At 45.2% G+C, this 22,140-nt stretch overlaps 1 protein-coding gene across 1 annotated transcript; it reads right to left on the bottom strand.

Annotated features, from left to right (window-relative positions):
* Positions 1-1,149: 1,149 nt before the first annotated feature.
* MPK16 (mitogen-activated protein kinase 16) lies at positions 1,150-6,848 on the bottom strand. The gene is made up of 10 exons (XM_048712233.2): positions 6,645-6,848; positions 5,228-5,633; positions 4,211-4,338; positions 4,064-4,123; positions 3,351-3,500; positions 3,125-3,280; positions 2,812-3,023; positions 2,349-2,450; positions 2,088-2,248; positions 1,150-1,965 (listed from the first exon to the last, which is right to left on the bottom strand). The coding sequence occupies exons 2-10, from the start codon at positions 5,622-5,624 to the stop codon at positions 1,682-1,684; spliced, it is 1,650 nt and encodes a 549-aa protein (XP_048568190.1). The 5' UTR covers positions 5,625-5,633; positions 6,645-6,848; the 3' UTR covers positions 1,150-1,681.
* Between the last annotated feature and the right edge of the window lie 15,292 nt (positions 6,849-22,140).

The raw sequence follows: 22,140 nt of genomic DNA, 5'->3' as shown, positions 1-22,140 counted from the left end.
TTGAGTTCCAGTGTTTTTTTCCTATTCCTGTGGACTAAACATCCAAGTGTGCAAAATTCTTACGTTTTCCAATCCTTGTTTTACACACGCATTCCTATTCAATCCTCGCGTTTTCCCTTTCCTGCAATTTTAGAATCATGTGGACCAAAGGTGGACTTAGAAGGAAACACACACCATGCATTTTTTTAAAAAAATTCTTGGATCCAAATGTTGGAAAACGATTAGATACAACTGCGATGTTCCCTATCAGAATATATGTGCCCGCCAACAGATTGAGTGAATGGATCAGTTGGGTCACGTCGCTCATTCGCAAAAGCGGCTTCCTCTCTCCTTCCACATGTCACCTCTCCCATCCTGATTTGCTCACTCCGCTCCCTCGTTGTTGTCTTCCATCGCTGCTGATGGTGGTCCTTGGAGCTCACTGTGTCGCAATGGACACAACCACGATGTAGCTCAGATTCAAGATTCTTCACCATGCCAAGCCCAGGGGAGACGGTGGACCAAGGGTGTTAGATTCAGTGGGGCATTGGCGAGATGGATTTGTTGTCAACGAGTTCAATCCGGCAAAGTCGATGCTAAAAATAAGGTTAGTGATTTGCAATTTTTCAAAGTTTCAAACGTTTTCTCGACACGTTGCAAACTCGGGTGTGAGACGTGTTGCAATGACTCAATGGTATCTACTTCAAACATTGTGTTTTTGTTATGCAAGTGTTTTTGGTAAAAGTTTGCTCCCATCCTACATATGCATGACAATTTGTTGCAACAAATGGGCATTTGTTGCACATATATAACATTTTGTTGCAGTTTCAACCGAGTGACCTTAGTGATTGCTCATGTTTTCCCAAACAGTTTTTTTCCGGTAATATGCAGTAAATATTTGAAATACATGAATTTCAAATGAATTTTACGAAGGGAAAAAAAGAGAATGCATTCAAAACAGGGGCATCCCATTCGCACGCTACAGTTTAATGGATTTGGAGGTGGGCCAAAGCATCGGTAACCAGGAAAGCTTCTACTGGACATGCTACAAACCAGGCACTATGTAATTTCTTGAAAAACAGGACAGTAAACATGTTGCGCAATTCAGGAAACATACGTCGCAACTCCGTTTTGCTCGGGCTACTAACTTACTGCATATCACATTACAAATTCCGCACAAAAAACCTGGGGTTTCAATAGCGAGCAGGGTCCAAATAATGTGTTATCAGAAATAGCAGTGTTCAATAGTTCAATACTACAGCTGGATGACAGACTACAAGCAACAAGAACATACTTTAAAGTCAATTAATTAAACTCCGTGTTACAACATTAGATAGTGTACAGTGGGCTCTCTGAACCTCCCTCAGGGTCACCAGCTTGGAGAAACGAATTGCGGAACACCATCAGTCAGGTCAGTAACAGTCCTTTGTCGCGAATGCCGCTCAAAGTTTCCAGTTTTTTGGTTATACTTGTTGAACAGTTGAACTGGATCTACCCAATTGCAGGTAACCAGACCAGAGTTGAGCTTAACAGGAGACTAGCCTGCCGCAACAACTTCGCATACAGTTTTATCGTCTCCGGGAGAAGTAAGCATGACAGATAATATAACTCTGTACAGAATGGCATGTTTGAAGGCGTGTCCTTGGAATGAGTAACCCTTCCTGATCCAATGGCAAGGATTTTCTGGCATTGCCACAGCAGCCTACCAGTGCCCGTTGCGGCCATCCACGGTTGCAGGTAGTTTATTTCCGGTATATGGCTTTGGTGGCCCAGCTTGGCTCACGTCAATCCTTTCAGCTTCACCTGTTTCGCTCTTGCAGGTGTTATTTCTTCTAGGGTATGAGCTGCCCGAAGGAACACCGTTTGGAACAATTCCTTGGCTTGTGACGACCCTTCGCTGTTCATATTGCTCAGTACCAGATGTTGAACAGTTACCATAACGAAGTGCCGAACCAACCACTTTACCAGGCCTTGCAACGGCAGCACCTGTATGATGAAGTGGTGTATCAAGTTACCCTCGAGTTACAAGGCCCGATAGATACAGTTAAGGATACAGTCATGCAGGCTTGTTTGCAGATTCAAAAGTATTGGACGACCCAGGTGCTTACCTTGAGGAACTCTGTTTGCACCAACTGAAGCAGGATCTCTGCGTGGCTTTTGTGCATTATCTCTGATTATACACCTGGAAAGATCATCCGTAATGTTGGCAGCACCCTGTGGTCGGCTATCTGAACACTGTGGCCGGTTATCCGAATAGATAACACTCGGCCTGTTAACAGAAAACTAGATAGTCAAGAACCACACTTCCAATTTGTGGCTAAAGTGACATCAGTCCATCATACAATGTTAAAGCAAAGTCAATATCATACCTTGGTAATGAATTATGTTGCCTCTCAGGCGGTGCTGCTGTTGATCCCTTTGCATAATGCTCTTCAAGGAATGTGAATTGCTTTTTGAAATGATCTACTGCACTGAAATCCGAATAGAGCAAACAATGTTAGATCGATGAATCGGTCAGTATCTTATGCAGTGCGCGACTGACTCCAAGCAACAAATAAGAACACAGAATAGGTATGCACTACCTAATCAACAATAAACAAAAACAATTTCCGCATGCTTTATTTATCAATATCACCATCACCAAAAGAGTAGAAAAATAACCATAATAGTGTGTGTATAAACACTTGATATTTATTCATGAACCTGCACAGACATTAATGATACCAAAAAAAAATTGTAGAACTAGACTGACCAAGAATAATGTCACTGCATTGTCTCTGGAATTAAACAAGGCACTCCACGATGTTAAAGTATTGAAAGAGAACTTCGCACCTTGGGTACATGAAATTAGTTGGCTCAGCCCCCTCAAGGAATTCCCTCAGCATGTTTGGATGATATTCCAGAATTTCTCTGTATATGAGTTCCCTTATGTCGTCCTTCGTAATTCTTCGTCTCTCAAACTCGAACTCAAGCTTAGTAATGGGCTGTGCAGAAGGCTCCCTATCCACACTCGCAATGTTCTTGAAATAAAGATCAGCAAGAGCCTGTCAACATGCCTAATACATTAGCTAATGGTATTCAAGGTTACAAGGAAAGAAGAAACACAGGAAAAAATGCTGGCAGGCATGGTACTAAAACAAACTACCTCTTCAGCACTTGGCCTGTCTTTTGGATCAAATGCTAGCATTCTCTCTAACAAATTTAATGCAAGTGGATCTGCATTTGGAAACTTATGCGTGAACGGTACAGGCTTTTTCCGCCTCATACTGCTCAAGTAGCGCCTGGCCTTCTCATTTCGAATCTGTAGGATAGCTATAAACATCAGAGGTTATATTGGAAACAACACACTGTTTTATGCCAACCATACTGACCCTAGCAATTGTTTCTGGAGCAGGCGTTCCCAGGAGATCTGTGATTATATCAAGTTGATGCACCACATTTTTCCCAGGAAAAAGAGGTTTGCCAGTTAGAAGTTCCGCAAATATACATCCAATACTCCATATATCTATTGCTGGTGTGTACTGCAAGAAATTGAAGAACATAATGTTATACAGCGTTCCAGATATTCCAGAATATGTATAGCTGGATTAATCAAACCTAGACATAGAGTACTTGAGTTACAACTAGAGGTGCCCTTATTCCTTTGACAGCTTAATCATTCGGTTTGCAAAAAGAAATACAGAAAACAAGGTCGTTCCTGAATGACATTGAAGCAATATGATTACCCTGAATATCAAAACAATATGCACATTAAAAAATATTTGTCCGTTGAGGGTGGAAGACAAAAAAAAAACATAAACTGTGCCAGATGTTGGAATGTGTTCTTAAACATTTATTTTTTAACCATGCTGGCTGATTGGCATTGTTTCCCATAGCTAATATATATTAGAACATAACCTGTTATGAAATAGGAAAAGAACTACTAAGGAAATGCCAGGGGGAGGTTACTTTGCTTTGCTGTCACAAAGTTGCAGCACCCTTAAAGCCTTAAACATTAAACGAAGTAAATCAGATTCATATGAGGGAAAAATAATGAAAAATACTGTTGATACCATGATTCATATGAAATTTAACATATACAAACCTTGGAGAAAAAAGATCCACATAGTTCAGGTGCTCGGTACCACCTTGTTGCGATATAATCCTAAAAACAGGATAAGAAATTAGCTGCTGTTATTGATATTGAGTAGCCAAAAGAAATGGTCAGCATGGTAGGGGGAAATAGCAATACCGTCCAAAATATTGCGGTTGGAGTATCACTTATAGCTACCCTTGCAAGACCGAAATCACATATTTTGAGCTTACAATCAGCATTAGCCAAGATATTCTTTGGTTTGAGATCTCGATGAAATACATTTGCTGCAAGAAGCTATTGGAAGATGCATCAGCCAAAATGATTTTTCTATGAGTCTTGTTTTATATTATTGCCAATCAACTCACAATGCCACATTTGTATCTATAGCAAAAGTATTAATACTCATTTGTTTAAATAATCTGAACAATAGGGATTTCTACAGTATTGCTCTTTGAATGGAGAGATGAGCATGTGTTTTTCATTGTTATTATACCAGCAAAATATTATTTCTTAGCATGCCAAAAAAGAGAACTGAAAATACCTACTTGATCACAAATAAGTTATTTATATTTATAAAAAAGATTAAACAGAAGTTCTCTAGCCTCAAACAGTGCTTCACAAGATTAGTATGCCTATCTAGTTGCTGACTTTTGGCACAAAGAGCTCCTCACTAGGACCACAGTTCTGTTGTAGCATCACAAGAAGCTTTGGGAGCACGTCCAGATTGTAGCTACGTAAATGATTAACAGTAACTTTCCATCACAGAATTGATCAGTTACTAGGTGATTAGACTAGAACACACAACTCAGGCTGTGACAAGCTAGCACAAATTGAACAAATCACAAATAAGATCTGGATTTCCAGAGTTCTCTGAGCACTATAGCGAACTGTGTGACCTGTATCAAAGTACTATACAGGTCCATATTGCTCTCGTGACTACAAAGTTTGTGGAACATACCATGGGTTTTAAAGGTTTTCACAAATACCAACACGACCAATACATCGTCGCCAGATACTAGAAATATTGTTTCGAATTTGACATGGCATTGTTATCTACTGACATGTGTATGCCTTTTAAACACATTGACCATTTATTAGTAAATTGAGATGCCTGATATCCAGCTGTTGTAATATGCAAAAGAGCCATCTTTGATGCGAAAATAAATCGGTTACCTGTATGTATGTATTTCAATCCTCGGAGCAACTGATACAAGAAAAACTGATAATGCTCTGGAGTCAAGTCATCATTCGCCTTTATAACTTGGTGCAAATCAGACTCCATGAGTTCGAAAACAACGTATATATCCTTGAACTCTCTCCTCGACGGAGGAAGAAGAATATGTTTAATTTCCACGATATCGGGATGTCTTAGGAGCCTAAGCAACTTGATCTCGCGGAGTATCCGTGTGGCATCAGACACATGTTCAAAGATGTCGTTTATCTTCTTGATAGCAACTTTCTCACCCGTGTGAGTATCCAAAGCAGAGCAGACCACGCCATAACTCCCTTTCCCTATAACCTCTTCAATCTTGTATCTGTTTCCCTCACCATACTCGGTAAAAAAGTCCATTTGAGATGTCTGTGTCACACAAAACAGAATACGAGTCAGCTTGAGCACTGATGAATTGCGTTCTTTAGTATGACATGGTGAGATGGTGACACTCAAAATAGATATTAGAGTCGTAATTTGGCAAGCGACGAGGACTATGTACAAAAAGACACTAGCCAAATATTACGCGAAAATGACCACATAGGAAATTAAGTTCCATGGAGAATTCATACAACGCAAACTAGCACGGTCTCAATCGTCAAGTAACAAATTTTATCTGAAAAAAGCTGCTTGGAAGCAAAAGAAAAGCACTAGAACCACGTGATGCAACGATGTCTAGGGGGCATTACTTTCGTTCTCCAAAACAAGTTGAAACTTTTTGCCCAAACGATGGAATTGTTGGGATGGCATGAAGCATGCATATTGCCGCACAGAGAGGTGGGTAGAAATATGAACACGACAGCACAACTACTCAAGTCAAGTCCATAGCTCGAACTGAGAGGGTTGTGAATAAATGAACAGTAGCGCCATTACTGCCGGGCATGAATTTACAAGAGGAACTGACGAGACCTACGAAACCAAGCAGCCGACGTCAATTCTTTCCACCAAAACGTACGAGCATCTTACGCCCACGAATCTGTAAAGCAACTCAACTCCAAATCGAGTAGATCCGTCTAGCCGCCAGGTTTTACGGCGGGGAACAAGCCTACCACCAGGACCGCGGGGCTTCGCGATTCGGGGAGCAAAAGCTCCAAGCGCACCAAGATCCCGAACCAAGAACACTACCAATCCACTCCAAGAAAAGAAAGAAGGCTGCTACTAACTCCCCGCACGGCACTAGAGCGTGGGGGCGGCAGGAACGCTCAGCGGAACAGAGAGAGGGGCGCGGCCTTCTTCGCCCGCCCCTGCCGCCTCCTCACGGCAGATCTCTCCCCGGAGGAGAGGGGATCTTTTGCGCGAGAAAGGCGAGATCTTTGAGCACCCCCGATCCAGCAAGAGAGAGGGGGGAGCAGGGCGGGGAGGGAAGGGAAGGGAGCTCACTCGCTCACGCGCGCGCACGACGAGGGGGACGCGGCCGAGGGGAGGAGTCCAGCTGCGCTGCGCTGCGCTGCGATCCAAGGCGAAGCTCGAGGACAGAGGGGGGAGGGGGCGGTGGTAGCTGGGAGGTCAGGAGAGAGAAGGCCACCGGTGGCCTCCGCTTTCGGAATTTATACCCGAGATTTATTTCTCTCTTTGTTTAACTAGATTTCCGGGCCTGCCTCTGCTTATCTTCCGTTTATATTTATATATATAAAACGAGAAAAGAAAATCGCTTGGCCTCGTTCGGTTCGGAGGCGCGCCCGCTCCGATAGGGAGAGGGGGAGGGGCGGCCGTCGGGCCGGGCATCGTTTCCTTTCCCGTTTTACGTGCTGTTTGGCGGTTTGGCGACGATGAGGCTGGATTTGGTTTGTTGAGGACAGCTCGTTTGCGCGGCTTTGTTGCTTTGTTAGGTTGGGGGGTGATGCGTCTTTGGCTTTCCGGTGGAGATGTGTGGCGAGGTGTGGTTAGGGGGTTGTGTGGATGGCAATTGGGGATGTGAGATGGGGTTGTGGTGATTGAACTTCTTGTCTTGCTCGCTTTGGTCACCATATTAAGTAAAGTGGAGCATGTATGTGGGTTGTTAAGGCACGATTCAATGATTGACTCGTTTTGGGTTTGTTTAATGTTATTATTGTTGGGGTTGATACGTTTTCATATCATAAACCAAAGAGAAAAGAAATAGAGGCGACGATGAGTCACCCATGGCTATGGCGTAAGAGTTCTAGCAGGGGGCGATAAAAAGGTAGACGGACTTTATTGAGGGGAAATGCTGGAAGCAACTTGATGAGAGGAGAAAACATTCGTGTAAGAAAACCACAGGGAAATTAGCATGTGTTGTTTAGGTCTCTATGCTTTCCACGCATTAACTTTTGGGTTATTTTCTGTTTTTATTTTGTGGGTGATTGTTTCATTCTTTTTTTTGTATACCTATGATTTTGAATGCTTGATCGTAGCACTACTTCCTGGTGCTTTGTTGACGACACATCATTTGCCCAATTTGTTAAGTCCAAGCATCATTATACCCCATTTTTAACTTTTCTGCATAATCATCTGCAGAGAAACAACCATAGAGTAGATCTTTTCTTTAAGCATTACCAAATCCCGACATTCATCTGAACAAAAATAACAATTTGCATAGCTATCTTATTTAAGAATTACCTCAAACACACGAGCAGGTCCAAGTATCCAACAGGCAGACGTAAGAGGGATGACTGAATATTTCGTAATCGTCATGTCGTCCTAGGCGAAGTGAGGCTGCTGTTGCTTGTAAGGTACGCTCATGGTGGGTGTCTTGCCGTGGTTGTAGCAACGCCGATCTTTCCCTCGCATGGGGCCGCAATTCCGGCTCGCAGATGGCCGACGAGCAGCAGTAGGACCACCGCCGCACCTCACTGCTCCCTTCTCTCTCCCTCCGGCCTCCCATCTCCTTCCTTATGTGCTCCCTTTTCTCTCCCGCTCATCTCTCTCTTCTCTCACAATTACCCGACGCCATGCCGCGCCCGCCTACTGTTGTGCTCCGAGCTTCGGTCGCCTTCCTTCCAGATCCGCCGCCTGAGCGCCACTTCCCACCGGATCCGGCGAGATTCGGCAGGTCCTCGCCGACCGTGCGACCGCAAGCCCCTACAAGGCCACCGTTGAGGCCGCGGCGGCAAGATCTGGAGGAGGTGAGGCCGCGGCGGCGAGATGGCAGAGGTGCGGCTACGACAGCGAGCTGGCCGAGGTGCGGCGGCCACGGGGCGAGCTGGCGGAGGTCACATTTGGGTTATTTCTGTTTTTATTTTGTGGGTGATTGTTTCATTCTTTTTTTTTGTATACCTATGATTTTGAATGCTTGATCGTAGCACTACTTCCTGGTGCTTTGTTGACAACACATCATTTGCCCAATTTGTTAAGTCCAAGCATCATTATACCCCATTTTTAACTTTTCTGCATAATCATCTGCAGAGAAACAACCATAGAGTAGATCTTTTCTTTAAGCATTACCAAATCCCGACATTCATCTGAACAAAAATAACAATTTGCATAGCTATCTTATTTAAGAATTACCTCAAACACACGAGCAGGTCCAAGTATCCAACAGGCAGACGTAAGAGGGATGACTGAATATTTCGTAATCGTCATGTCGTCCTAGGCGAAGTGAGGCTGCTGTTGCTTGTAAGGTACGCTCATGGTGGGTGTCTTGCCGTGGTTGTAGCAACGCCGATCTTTCCCTCGCATGGGGCCGCAATTCCGGCTCGCAGATGGCCGACGAGCAGCAGTAGGACCACCGCCGCACCTCACTGCTCCCTTCTCTCTCCCTCCGGCCTCCCATCTCCTTCCTTATGTGCTCCCTTTTCTCTCCCGCTCATCTCTCTCTTCTCTCACAATTACCCGACGCCATGCCGCGTCCGCCTACTGTTGTGCTCCGAGCTTCGGTCGCCTTCCTTCCAGATCCGCCGCCTGAGCGCCACTTCCCACCGGATCCGGCGAGATTCGGCAGGTCCTCGCCGACCGTGCGACCGCAAGCCCCTACAAGGCCACCGTTGAGGCCGCGGCGGCAAGATCTGGAGGAGGTGAGGCCGCGGCGGCGAGATGGCAGAGGTGCGGCTACGACAGCGAGCTGGCCGAGGTGCGGCGGCCACGGGGCGAGCTGGCGGAGGTCACATTTGGGTTATTTCTGTTTTTATTTTGTGGGTGATTGTTTCATTCTTTTTTTTTGTATACCTATGATTTTGAATGCTTGATCGTAGCACTACTTCCTGGTGCTTTGTTGACGACACATCATTTGCCCAATTTGTTAAGTCCAAGCATCATTATACCCCATTTTTAACTTTTCTGCATAATCATCTGCAGAGAAACAACCATAGAGTAGATCTTTTCTTTAAGCATTACCAAATCCCGACATTCATCTGAACAAAAATAACAATTTGCATAGCTATCTTATTTAAGAATTACCTCAAACACACGAGCAGGTCCAAGTATCCAACAGGCAGACGTAAGAGGGATGACTGAATATTTCGTAATCGTCATGTCGTCCTAGGCGAAGTGAGGCTGCTGTTGCTTGTAAGGTACGCTCATGGTGGGTGTCTTGCCGTGGTTGTAGCAACGCCGATCTTTCCCTCGCATGGGGCCGCAATTCCGGCTCGCAGATGGCCGACTAGCAGCAGTAGGACCACCGCCGCACCTCACTGCTCCCTTCTCTCTCCCTCCGGCCTCCCATCTCCTTCCTTATGTGCTCCCTTTTCTCTCCCGCTCATCTCTCTCTTCTCTCACAATTACCCGACGCCATGCCGCGCCCGCCTACTGTTGTGCTCCGAGCTTCGGTCGCCTTCCTTCCAGATCCGCCGCCTGAGCGCCACTTCCCACCGGATCCGGCGAGATTCGGCAGGTCCTCGCCGACCGTGCGACCGCAAGCCCCTACAAGGCCACCGTTGAGGCCGCGGCGGCAAGATCTGGAGGAGGTGAGGCCGCGGCGGCGAGATGGCAGAGGTGCGGCTACGACAGCGAGCTGGCCGAGGTGCGGCGGCCACGGGGCGAGCTGGCGGAGGTCACATTTGGGTTATTTCTGTTTTTATTTCGTGGGTGATTGTTTCATTCTTTTATTTCTATACCTATGATTTTTGAATGCTTGATCGTAACACTACTTCCTGGTGCTTTGTTGATGACACATCATTTGCCCAATTTGTTAAGTCCAAGCATCATTATACCCCATTTTTAACTTTTCTGCATAATCATCTGCAGAGAAACAACCATAGAGTAGATCTTTTCTTTAAGCATTACCAAATCCCGACATTCATCTGAACAAAAATAACAATTTGCATAGCTATCTTATTTAAGAATTACCTCAAACACACGAGCAGGTCCAAGTATCCAACAGGCAGACGTAAGAGGGATGACTGAATATTTCGTAATCGTCATGTCGTCCTAGGCGAAGTGAGGCTGCTGTTGCTTGTAAGGTACGCTCATGGTGGGTGTCTTGCCGTGGTTGTAGCAACGCCGATCTTTCCCTCGCATGGGGCCGCAATTCCGGCTCGCAGATGGCCGACGAGCAGCAGTAGGACCACCGCCGCACCTCACTGCTCCCTTCTCTCTCCCTCCGGCCTCCCATCTCCTTCCTTATGTGCTCCCTTTTCTCTCCCGCTCATCTCTCTCTTCTCTCACAATTACCCGACGCCATGCCGCGCCCGCCTACTGTTGTGCTCCGAGCTTCGGTCGCCTTCCTTCCAGATCCGCCGCCTGAGCGCCACTTCCCACCGGATCCGGCGAGATTCGGCAGGTCCTCGCCGACCGTGCGACCGCAAGGCCCTACAAGGCCACCGTTGAGGCCGCGGCGGCAATATCTGGAGGAGGTGAGGCCGCGGCGGCGAGATGGCAGAGGTGCGGCTACGACAGCGAGCTGGCCGAGGTGCGGCGGCCACGGGGCGAGCTGGCGGAGGTCACATTTGGGTTATTTCTGTTTTTATTTCGTGGGTGATTGTTTCATTCTTTTATTTCTATACCTATGATTTTTGAATGCTTGATCGTAACACTACTTCCTGGTGCTTTGTTGACGACACATCATTTGCCCAATTTGTTAAGTCCAAGCATCATTATACCCCGTTTTCAACTTTTCTGCACAATGCAGAGAAAAAACCATAGAGTAGATCTTTTCTTTAAGCATTACCAAATCCCGACATTCATCTAAACAAAAACAACAATTTGCATAGCTATCTTATTTAAGAATTACCTCAAACACACGAGCAGGTCCAAGTATCCAACAGGCAGACGCAAGAGGGATGACTGAATATTTCGTAATCGTCATGTCGTCCTAGGCGAAGTGAGGCTCCTGCTGCTTGTAAGGTACGCTCATGGCGGGCGTCTTGCCGTGGTTGCAGCAACACCGATCTTTCCCTCGCATGGGGCCGCAATTCCGGCTCGCAGATGGCCGACGATCAGCAGCAGGACCACCGCCGCACCTCACCGCTCCCTTCTCTCTCCCTCCGGCCTCCCATCTCCTTCCTCATGTGCTCCCTTTTCTCTCCCGCTCATCTCTCTCTTCTCTCACAATTACCCGACGTCATGCCGCGCCCGCCTACTGTTGTGCTCCGAGCTTCAGTCGCCTTCCTTCTAGATCCACCGCCTGAGCACCACTTCCCATCGGATCCGGCGAGATTCGGCAGGTCCTCGCCGACCGCGCGACCGCAAGCCCATACAAGGCCGCCGTTGAGGCCGCGGCGGCAAGATCTGGAGGAGGTGAGGCCGCAGCGGCGAGATGGCAAAGGTGCGGCTACGGCGGCGAGCTGGCGGAGGTGCGGCGGCCACGGGGCGAGCTGGCGGAGGTCTGGTGGCGATGGCGTAAGGATGGCTCGGCTTGGGCACATGTGAGGGGTCGAGGAGGCAGATGAGTATGGGTGTGTTTTTTCCAGTGAACCATTTCTTTCTTTTGCGTGATAGATTAATTATGTACTGCGGGTTCAATTCCTAAACAATACAGGGACTTTTGTGTAAAATCACCATGAACCCGATAAACTCAACCCGTGCTTTATTATTAGGGAAAAGATATACCTATGTTTATACTTTATACCTATCACCTATGTCATAATTTTATGGCATTGATTGGTTATGTCTTAATTTATTCTGTATACCTATGTTTAATACTTTATGGAAGCACTACCTTTTCCAATTATAGATCTTTTTTGTTTGTGTATGTGTGATTTTGTCCCTTCTCTATTTTTGTTTTAAATTGTAGACTCGTTTATTCTTTGATTTCCTTAAGTTATTTTATGATTATAGTAGTTTGGATGCATGTTACAACGCATTTAATGATATTGACTGTTTTTAAGCCTATTTTGTTTTAACCCTTTTGTCTAGGTCCAAAAGGAAATAAAATCGAATGAAGCAGAGTGATTTTTTCGTCAAATACTTCCTCACTATATGTTAATCCAATGCAAGAGAAAACTGATTGACAGTTTTTTGGTATAACTTGAAAATTGGCGCTCTCTTGCTATTTCTTCACAAAAGTAACAACAAGAATTGTAATTACATGTTTGATTCATGATCGGTTGGAACGACCAAATACAGTGTAGGCACGCATGAACACTCATGTACTCATGTAATGCCTACTAAAGACAAGAGTTACATAGATTCAAGACTGGTAAATAGAGGATATTTCACATAACACCAAAGCATTAAACATGTGGTTTCATCCCTAGTGGGATAGAGTAACACCCTAACCATCTAACAAATAATTGGTTATCTTGATATTTGTTTTTCTAGAAAGTCCAGAGTTACATATGCTCAACTCAAACACTATAGACGTGTTTGGTTGGCTGCATTAGGTTCAGCCAGACTCGTGTAGGAAGAATTTGGCTCGTTTAATTGCCCACATTCACGTTGGGCCTACATAGTACGGACTTTAACATGCCTTTGAACCTGCATCCCTGGAAACGCTCCGAGGCCAGGGCAGGTGGGTGGCTCGATGGATGCAGCCTCGTTAGTTGGTGTACCTGAGTTTGCACGTGGTGTGTTGGTTTAACTTCTAACTTTGTGCACTTATTAGTTCCTTATAATTTATATAATGGTGCATCAAATCGAGATAAGCTCTACATGAAAAAGATGCATATCGATGTTATGGTTCCATTTTTGCGATCGGTTGAAAGTTTCGTCGACCGTAAATATTCATTTTCGTGTTCATGTTTGGAGCTATTTTGGATGAATATTTTCAAATTCGTCGCGCACGGTCAACCATTTGAAATTTTCTTTGCTATTTTGGATGCATAGTGATGTTATAGTTTTTCATGACTTTCGTGTTGCGCATTTTCTATTTCAACGATCGTAGACGATTAAATCTAACTTCTTCCTCGTGAAAAGCATATACGCATATATATGGTTTTAATGACACACCTTAATCTCAGTCTCCTCTCCAGTGTCCTGCTACACACGTGTCACCGCCCGTGTTGCTCCTCTCGACCTCCTCTCCCGCGTGTTATTGCACTAGGTGTACGTGAGTTTGCACGTGGTGTGTTGGTTTAACTTCTAACCTTGTTCACTTATTAGTCCCTTCTAATCTACACAACGGTGCATCAAATCGAGATAAGCTCTACATGAAAAAGATGCATATCAATATTATGGTTCCATTTTTGCGATCGGTTGAAAGTTTCGTCGACCGTAAATATTCAATTTCGTGTTCATGTTTGGAGCTATTTTGGATGAATATTTTCAAATTCGTCGCGCATGGTCGACCGTTCGAAATCTCCTTTGCTATTTTGGATGCATAACGATGTTATAGTTTCACATGACTTTCATGTTGCGCATTTTCTGCTTCAACGATCGTAGACGATTAGATCTAACTTCTTCCTCGTGAAAAGTATATACACATATGTATGGTTTTAATGACACTCCTTAATCTCAGTCTCCTCTCCGGTGTCCTACTACACACGTGTCACCGCTGGTGTTGCTCCTCTCGACCTCCTCTCCCGCGTGCTATTGCACTAGCACACCGGCGTCGATCCTCTCTACATTCTCTTCACTAGTAGAAAACAGGGCTTTGGTTGGGGCCTGGCTATCCCATTAGTCTCGGTTCTATCACGAACCGGGACCCATAGGGGGCATACGTCCCGGTTCATGCGCCCAGGGGGGCGGCCGAGTCTCGGGAGGCATTTGTCCCGGTTCGTGTGGACCCATTTGTCCCGGTTCTAAGCACGAACCGGAACCAATGGTCCTCGCTCCTGGCCCACAACCATTGGTCCCGGTTCGTGCCTAGAACCGGGACAAAGGGGGGCCTTTAGTCCCGGTTCCAGCCACGATCCGAGACCAATGAGGTGCTATATATACCCCATCGCCGCGGCAGAGCACTCCACGGTGCTCTGTTTTTCTGGCCGGCGAAGGGAGAGCTTTGTGGTGCTCTAGCTCACCTCCTATGCACATGAGGTGTTCGATGAAATGCCCGAACCACACTAGTTAAGCTTTCTCCTCTCGAAGCTCGACCTCCAAGCTCCATTTTCCCCGAGATTTTTCTAGGTTTAGTGGTCCGTCACGTCCCGTCCCCGGCTTCACCGCCGTCGATCGCCCGTGCCGATCTCGTCGACGGCACCACCGTGGTGAGCCTCTTGTTCTTATCTTCTTTCTAAAAGAAAAAAAGTTCTTACTTTAGATAGATACTTTTCTAATTTTATTACTTTTATTATTGCTTGTTATTATATAGTGTGATGGTTTTGGTATCCGCCCCCGCCGGCCCTCGTCCTGTCTATGATTCGGATGTGGTATATATATTATTTTTATAACTATTTGGTTCATTTATTGTTTATGACAATTATGCCGACCAACGTGACATAGATTTTATTTATCTAGGAGGTATGTGAACTGTAAATTCCAACCGACCCTATTGTCGAGAGGTTAAATTTAGTTGAAGAAGAAAATAATTACTTAAAGGAAAAAATAAAAAAATTGAGGAGGAGAAGATGATATTGGAGTTGCATGTTGCGGATGTCGTCGATGATCACAAGATCAAGATGGATGCAATGCGGTTGAAGATTAGAAAGATTAGAAAATATGCAATTCATACCGAGGCTTGGTATCATTATGCCGTTGGATCAATTGTTACCTTGGTTGTGATTATGATCGCATTTGTTGTTGCATTGAAAGGTTTTACATAGTTTCAATGTATGGTTTAATTAGATGCTCTGGAGAGCTATATGTTGTTCAATGAGAACTATGTATATACTTTGGTTTTAATGTGATGATGAACTTCTATTAATTTGGTCACTTATCTATCCATGTGAATCTGTAATGGTTTTTGACCACATAATTATATATAATGCACGCATATGAACCGGCAATGGATGTACGGTGACAGACACACCTCCGAGTACATTAAGGGCCTGCATAATTTTTTTGAAGTGGTTGAGGCAAACAAGCAGAATGGTTTTATGTGTTGTCCATGCCCTATATGTGGGAATACAAAGTCTTACTCTGACCGGAAAATCCTTCACACCCACCTACTTTATAAGGGTTTCATGCCACACTATAATGTTTGGACCAAGCACGTGAAAATAGGGCTTATGATGGAAGACAACGAATAAGAAGAGGATGATGAAAACTATGTGCCCCTGAATACGGTGATGCTGCAACGGGGGAAGCTGCTAAGATCAAGAGGAACTAGACGATGTGCCCGATGATGATGATCTCCGCCGGGTCATTGTTGATGCAAGGACACAGTGCGAAAGTCAAAAGGAGAAGCTGAAGTTTGATCGCATGTTAGAGGATCACAAAAAAGGGTTGTACCCCAATTGTGAAGATGGCAACACAAAGCTCGGTACTGTACTGGAATTACTGCAGTGGAAGGCAGAGAATGTTGTGCCTGACAAAGGATTTGAGAAGCTACTGAAAATATTGAAGAAGAAGCTTCCAAAGGATAACGAATTGCCCGACAGTACGTACGCAGCAAAGACGGTTGTATGCCCTCTAAGATTGGAGGTGCAGAAGATACATGCATGCCCTAATGACTGCGTCCTCTACCGCAGTGCGTACGAGGATTTGAATGCATTCCCGGTATGCGGTGCATTGCAGTATAAGATCGGACGAGATGACCCTGGTGATGTTGACGGCGAGCCCCCCAGGAAGAGGGTTCCTGCGAAGGTGATGTGGTATGCTCCTATAATATCACGGTTGAAACGTCGGTTCAGAAACGAAGAGCATGCCAAGTTGATGCGATGGCACAGAGAGGACCGTAAGAAAGATGGGAAGTTGAGAGCACCCGCTAACGGGTCGCTGTGGAGAAAAATCGAGAGAAAGTACTGGGCTGAGTTTGCAGGTGACCTGAGGAACGTATGGTTTGGTTCAAGCGCGGATGGCATTAATCCTTTCGGGGAGCAGAGCAACAATCACAACACCTGGCCCGTGACTCTATGTATGTATAACCTTCCTCCTTGGATGTGCATGAAGCGGAAGTTCATTGTGATGCCAGTTCTCATCCAAGGCCCTAAGCAACCCGGCAACGACATTGATGTGTACCTAAGGCCATCAATTGAAGAACTTTTACAGCTGTGGAATGAAAACAGTGTACATGTGTGGGATGAGCACAAACAAGAGGAATTTAACCTGCACGCGTTGCTGTTTGTAACCATCAGCGATTGGCCCGCTCTCAGTAACCTTTCAGGACAGACAAATGATACGTCTCCAACGTATCTACTTTTCCAAACACTTTGCCCTTGTTTTGGACTCTAACTTGCATGATTTGAATGGAACTAACCCGGAATGACGTTGTTTTTAGCAGAATTACCATGGTGTTATTTATGTGCACGAGCAAACGTTCTCGGAATGACCTGAAACTTCACGGAGACACTTTTCAGAAAATAAGAAAAATACCGGCCAAAGATGAAGGCCAGGGGGCCCACCACCTTGCCACGAGGGTGGGGGCGCGCCCCCCTACCTCGTGGGCCTCCTGTTGCCTCTCCGACTCCAACCCCACCTCCATATATTGAGTTTCGGGGAGAAAAAAATCAAGGAGAAGAAATCATTGCGTTTTACGATACGGAGCTGCCGCCAAGCCCTAAAACCTCTTGGGAGGGCTGATCTGGAGTCCGTTCGGGGCTCCGGAGAGGGGAATCCGTCGCCATCGTCATCATCAACCATCCTCCATCACCAATTTCATAATGCTCACCGCCGTGCGTGAGTAATTCCATCGTAGGCTTGCTGGACAGTGATGGGTTGGATGGGATTGATCCCTAGTGTCCATTATGTTCTGAGATTGATGTTGCTATGACTTTGATATGCTTAATGCTTGTCGCTAGGGCCCGAGTGCCATGATTTCAGATCTAAAACTATTATGTTTTCATCAATATATGAGTGTTCTTGATCCTATCTTGCAAGTCTATAGTCACCTATTATGTGTTATGATCCGTTAACCCCGAAGTGACAATAATCGGGATACTTACCGGTGATGACCGTAGTTTGAGGAGTTCATGTATTCACTATGTGTTAATGCTTTGTTCCGGTTCTCTATTAAAAGGAGACCTTAATATCCCTTAGTTTCCGTAAGGACCCCGCTGCCACGGGAGGGTAGGACAAAAGGTGTCATGCAAGTTCTTTTCCATAAGCACGTATGACTATGTTCGGAATACATGCCTACATTATATCAATGAACTGGAGCTAGTTCTGTGTCACCCTAGGTTATGACTGTTACATGATGAACCGCGTCTGGCATAATTATCCATCACCGATCTATTGCCTACGAGCTTTCCATATATTGTTCTTTGCTTATTTACTTTTCCATTGCTATTGCTATCATCACTACAAAAAACCAAAAACATTACTTTTACTACTGTTACCTTTTGTTACCATTATCACTACTATCATATTACTTTGCTACTAAATACTTTGCTGCAGATATTAAGTTTCCAGGTGTGGTTGAATTGACAACTCAGCTGCTAATACTTGAGAGTATTCGTTGGCTCCCCTTGTGTCGAATCAATAAATTTGGGTTGAATACTCTACCCTCGAAAAATGTTGCGATCCCCTATACTTGTGGGTTATCAACAAACAAAGGTTACCACGCATGCACGCACTATTTAGCTGACACCAAAAGTATATACCTGGACAAATGCAGGAAGAATGTGTACCTGGGCCATCATCGATTTCTTCCGACCAACCATCAATGTCGAAAGAAAGGCAAGCATTTCAAAGGCGAGGCAGATCACCGGAAGAAGCCCGCCATGCGTACCGTGATCACGTACTTGCTACGGTCAATGATTTACACGTAATCCTTGGAAAGGGTCCCGGCGGACTATCTGTTCCGAATGACGCTGAGGGACCCACACCTATGTGGAAGAAGAAATCTATATTTTGGGACCTACCTGAAGGAAATATGCCCTAGAGGCAATAATAAAGTTATTATTTATTTCCTTATTTCATGATAAATGTTTATTATTCATGCTAGAATTGTATTAACCATAAACATAATACATGTGTGAATACATAGACAAACAGAGTGTCACTAGTATGCCTCTACTTGACTAGCTCATTGATCAAAGATGGTTATGTTTCCTAACCATAGACATGAGTTGTCATTTGATAAACGGGATCACATCATTAGGATAATGATGTGATTGACTTGACCCATTCTGTTAGCTTAGCACTTGATCGTTTTAGTTTACTGCTATTGCTTTCTTCATGACTTATACATGTTCCTATGACTATGAGATTATGCAACTTCCGATTACGAAGGAACACTCTGTGTGCTACCAAACGTCACAATGTAACTGGGTGATTATAAAGGTGCTCTACAGGTGTCTCCAATGGTACTTGTTGAGTTGGCATAGATCGAGATTAGGATTTGTCACTCCGATAGTCGGAGAGGTATCTCTGGGCCCTCTCGGTAATGCACATCACTATAAGCCTTGCAAGCAATGCAACTAATGAGTTAGTTGTGGGATGATACATTACGGAACGAGTAAAGAGACTTGTCGGTAACGAGATTGAGCTAGGTATTGAGATACCGACGATCGAATCTCGGGCAAGTAACATACCGATGACAAAGGGAACAACGTATCTTGTTATGCGGTTTGACCGATAAGATCTTCGTAGAATATGTAGGAACCAATATGAGCATCCAGGTTCCGCTATTGGTTATTGACCGGAGACGTGTCTCGGTCATGTCTACATAGTTCTTGAACCCGTATGGTCCGCACGCTTAATGTTCGGTGACGATCGGTATTACGAGTTTATGTGATTTGATGTACCGAAGGTAGTTCGGAGTCCCGGATGTGATCACAGACATGACGAGGGGTCTCGAAATGGTCAAGACATAAATATTGATATATTGGACGACTATATTCGGATACCAGAAGTGTTCCGGGTGATTTCGTAGAAAACAGGAGTGCGGAGGGTTACCGAAACCCCCTGGAAGAAGTAATGGGCCACATGGGCCTTAGTGGAGAGAGAGAGGACCGACCAGGGCAGGCCGCGTGCCCCTTCCCCTCTTGTCCGAATTGGACTAGGGAAAGGGGGGCGGAGCCCCCCTTTTCTTCTCCCTATCCTCCTTCCTTTCCCCCTCCTAGTAGGAGTAGGAAAGGGGAGTCCTACTCCTACTAGGAGGAGGACTCCTCCTCCTGGCGTGCCCTACAAGGGCCGGCCGGCCTCCCCCTTGCTCCTTTATATACGGGGACAGGGGGGCACCCTAGGACACACAAGTTGATTGTTCCAAGCCGTGTGCGGTGCCCCCCTCCACCATAATCCACCCCGATCATATCGTAGCGGTGCTTAGGCGAAGCCCTGCATCGGTAGCAACATCATCACCGTCATCACACCATCGTGCTGATGGAACTCTCCTGTGAAGCTCTGCTGGATTGGAGTTCGTGGCACGTCATCGAGTTGAACGTGTGCTGAACTCAGAGGTGCCGTACGTTCGGTACTTGGATCGGTCGGATCGTGAAGACGTACGACTACATCAACCGCGTTCTCATAACGCTTCCGCTTAAGGTCTACGAGGGTACATGGACGATACTCTTCCCTCTCGGTGCTATGCATCACCATGATCTTGCATGTGCGTAGGATTTTTTTTTGAAATTACTACGTTCCCCAACAGTGGTATCAGAGCCAGGTTTATGAGTACATGTTATATGCACGAGTAGAACACAAGTGAGTTACGGGCGATACAAGTCATACTGCTTACCAGCATGTCACACTTTGGTTCGGCGGTATTGTTGGATGAAGCGGCCCGGACCGACATTACGCGTACGCTTACGCGAGACTGGTTCTACCGACGTGCTTTGCACACAGGTGGCTCGCGGGTGTCAGTTTCTCCAATTTTAGTTGAACTGAGTGTGACTACGCCCGGTCCTTGTTGAAGGTTAAAACAGCACTAACTTGACGAAATATCGTTGTGGTTTTGATGCGTAGGTAAGAACGGTTCTTGCTCAGCCCGTAGCAGCCACGTAAAACTTGCAACAACAAAGTAGAGGACGTCTAACTTATTTTTGCAGGGCATGCTGTGATGTGATATGGTCAAGGCATGATGCTATATTTTATTGTATGAGATGATCATGTTTTGTAACGGAGTTATCGGCAACTGGCAGGAGCCATATGGTTGTCGCTTTATTGTATGCAATGCAATCGCCATGTAATTGCTTTACTTTATCACTAAACGGTAGTGATAGTCGTAGAAGCAATATTTGGCGAGACGACAACAATGCTACGATGGAGATCAAGGTGTCGCGCCGGTGACGATGGTGATCATGACGGTGCTTTGGAGATGGAGATCAAAGGCACAAGATGATGATGACCATATCATATCACTTATATTGATTGCATGTGATGTTTATCCTTTATGCATCTTATTCTGCTTGATTGACGGTAGAATTATAAGATGATCTCTCACTAAATTTCGAGGTACAAGTGTTCTCCCTGAGTATGCACCATTGCCAAAGTTCGTCGTGCCGAGACACCACGTGATGATCGGGTGTGATAAGCTCTACGTTCACATACAACGGGTGCAAGCCAGTTTTGCACACGCAGAAATACTCGGGTTAAACTTGACGAGCCTGAATAATAAAGTTGTTATTTATTTCCTTATTTCATGATAAATGTTTATTATTCATGCTAGAATTGTATTAACCGGAAACATAATACATGTGTGAATACATAGACAAACATAGTGTCACTAGTATGCCTCTACTTGACTAGCTCATTAATCAAAGATGGTTAAGTTTCCTAACCATAGACATGAGTTGTCATTTGATTAACGGGATCACATCATTAGGAGAATGATGTGATTGACTTGACCCATTCCGATAGCTTAGCACTTGATCGTTTAGTATGTTCCTATTGCTTTCTTCATGACTTATACATGTTCCTATGACTATGAGATTATGCAACTCCCGTTTACCGGAGGAACACTTTGTGTGCTACCAAACATCACAACATAACTGGGTGATTATAAAGGTGCTCTACAGGTGTCTCCGAAGGTACTTGTTGAGTTGGCGTATTTAGAGATTAGGATTTGTCACTCTGATCGTCGGAGATGTATCTCTGGGCCCACTCGGTAATACACATCACTATAAGCCTTGCAAGCATTGTAACTAATGAGTTAGTTGTGGGATGATGTATTACGGAACGAGTAAAGAGACTTGCCGATAACGAGATTGAACTAGGTATTGAGATACCGACGATCGAATCTCGGGCAAGTAACATACCGATGACAACGGGAACAACGTATGTTGTTATGCGGTTTGACCGATAAAGATCTTCGTAGAATATGTAGGAGCCAATATGAGCATCGAGGTTCCGCTATTGGTTATTGACCGGAGACGTGTCTCGGTCATGTCTACATAGTTCTCGAACCCGTAGGGTCCGCACGCGTAACGTTCGGTGACGATTTATATTATGAGTTTATGTGTTTTGATGTACCGAAGATAGTTGGGAGTCCCGGATGAGGTAGGGGACATGACGAGGAGTCTCAAAATGGTCGAGACGTAAAGATCGATATATTGGACGACTATATTCG

Source organism: Triticum urartu, chromosome 1A (assembly GCF_056163025.1).
Source record: "Triticum urartu cultivar PI428250 chromosome 1A, HENAU_Tu73, whole genome shotgun sequence".
NCBI lineage: Eukaryota > Viridiplantae > Streptophyta > Magnoliopsida > Poales > Poaceae > Triticum > Triticum urartu.
The sequence above is the reverse complement of the archived record's forward strand: the minus strand, read 5'-3'. Positions and strand labels throughout refer to the sequence as shown.

What these genes read in the sequence shown, in the direction of transcription:
- MPK16 (XM_048712233.2), bottom strand. Translation starts at nt 5,624, where the DNA reads ATGGACTTTTTTACCGAGTATGGTGAGGGAAACAGATACAAGATTGAA. An exon ending in GTGGATCTTTTTTCTCCAAG is followed by an intron (nt 3,501 to 4,063) that starts GTTTGTATATGT and finishes AATTTCTTGCAG; the next exon opens with TACACACCAGCAATAGATAT. An exon ending in CAACATAATTCATTACCAAG is followed by an intron (nt 2,249 to 2,348) that starts GTATGATATTGA and finishes TTCTGTTAACAG; the next exon opens with GCCGAGTGTTATCTATTCGG.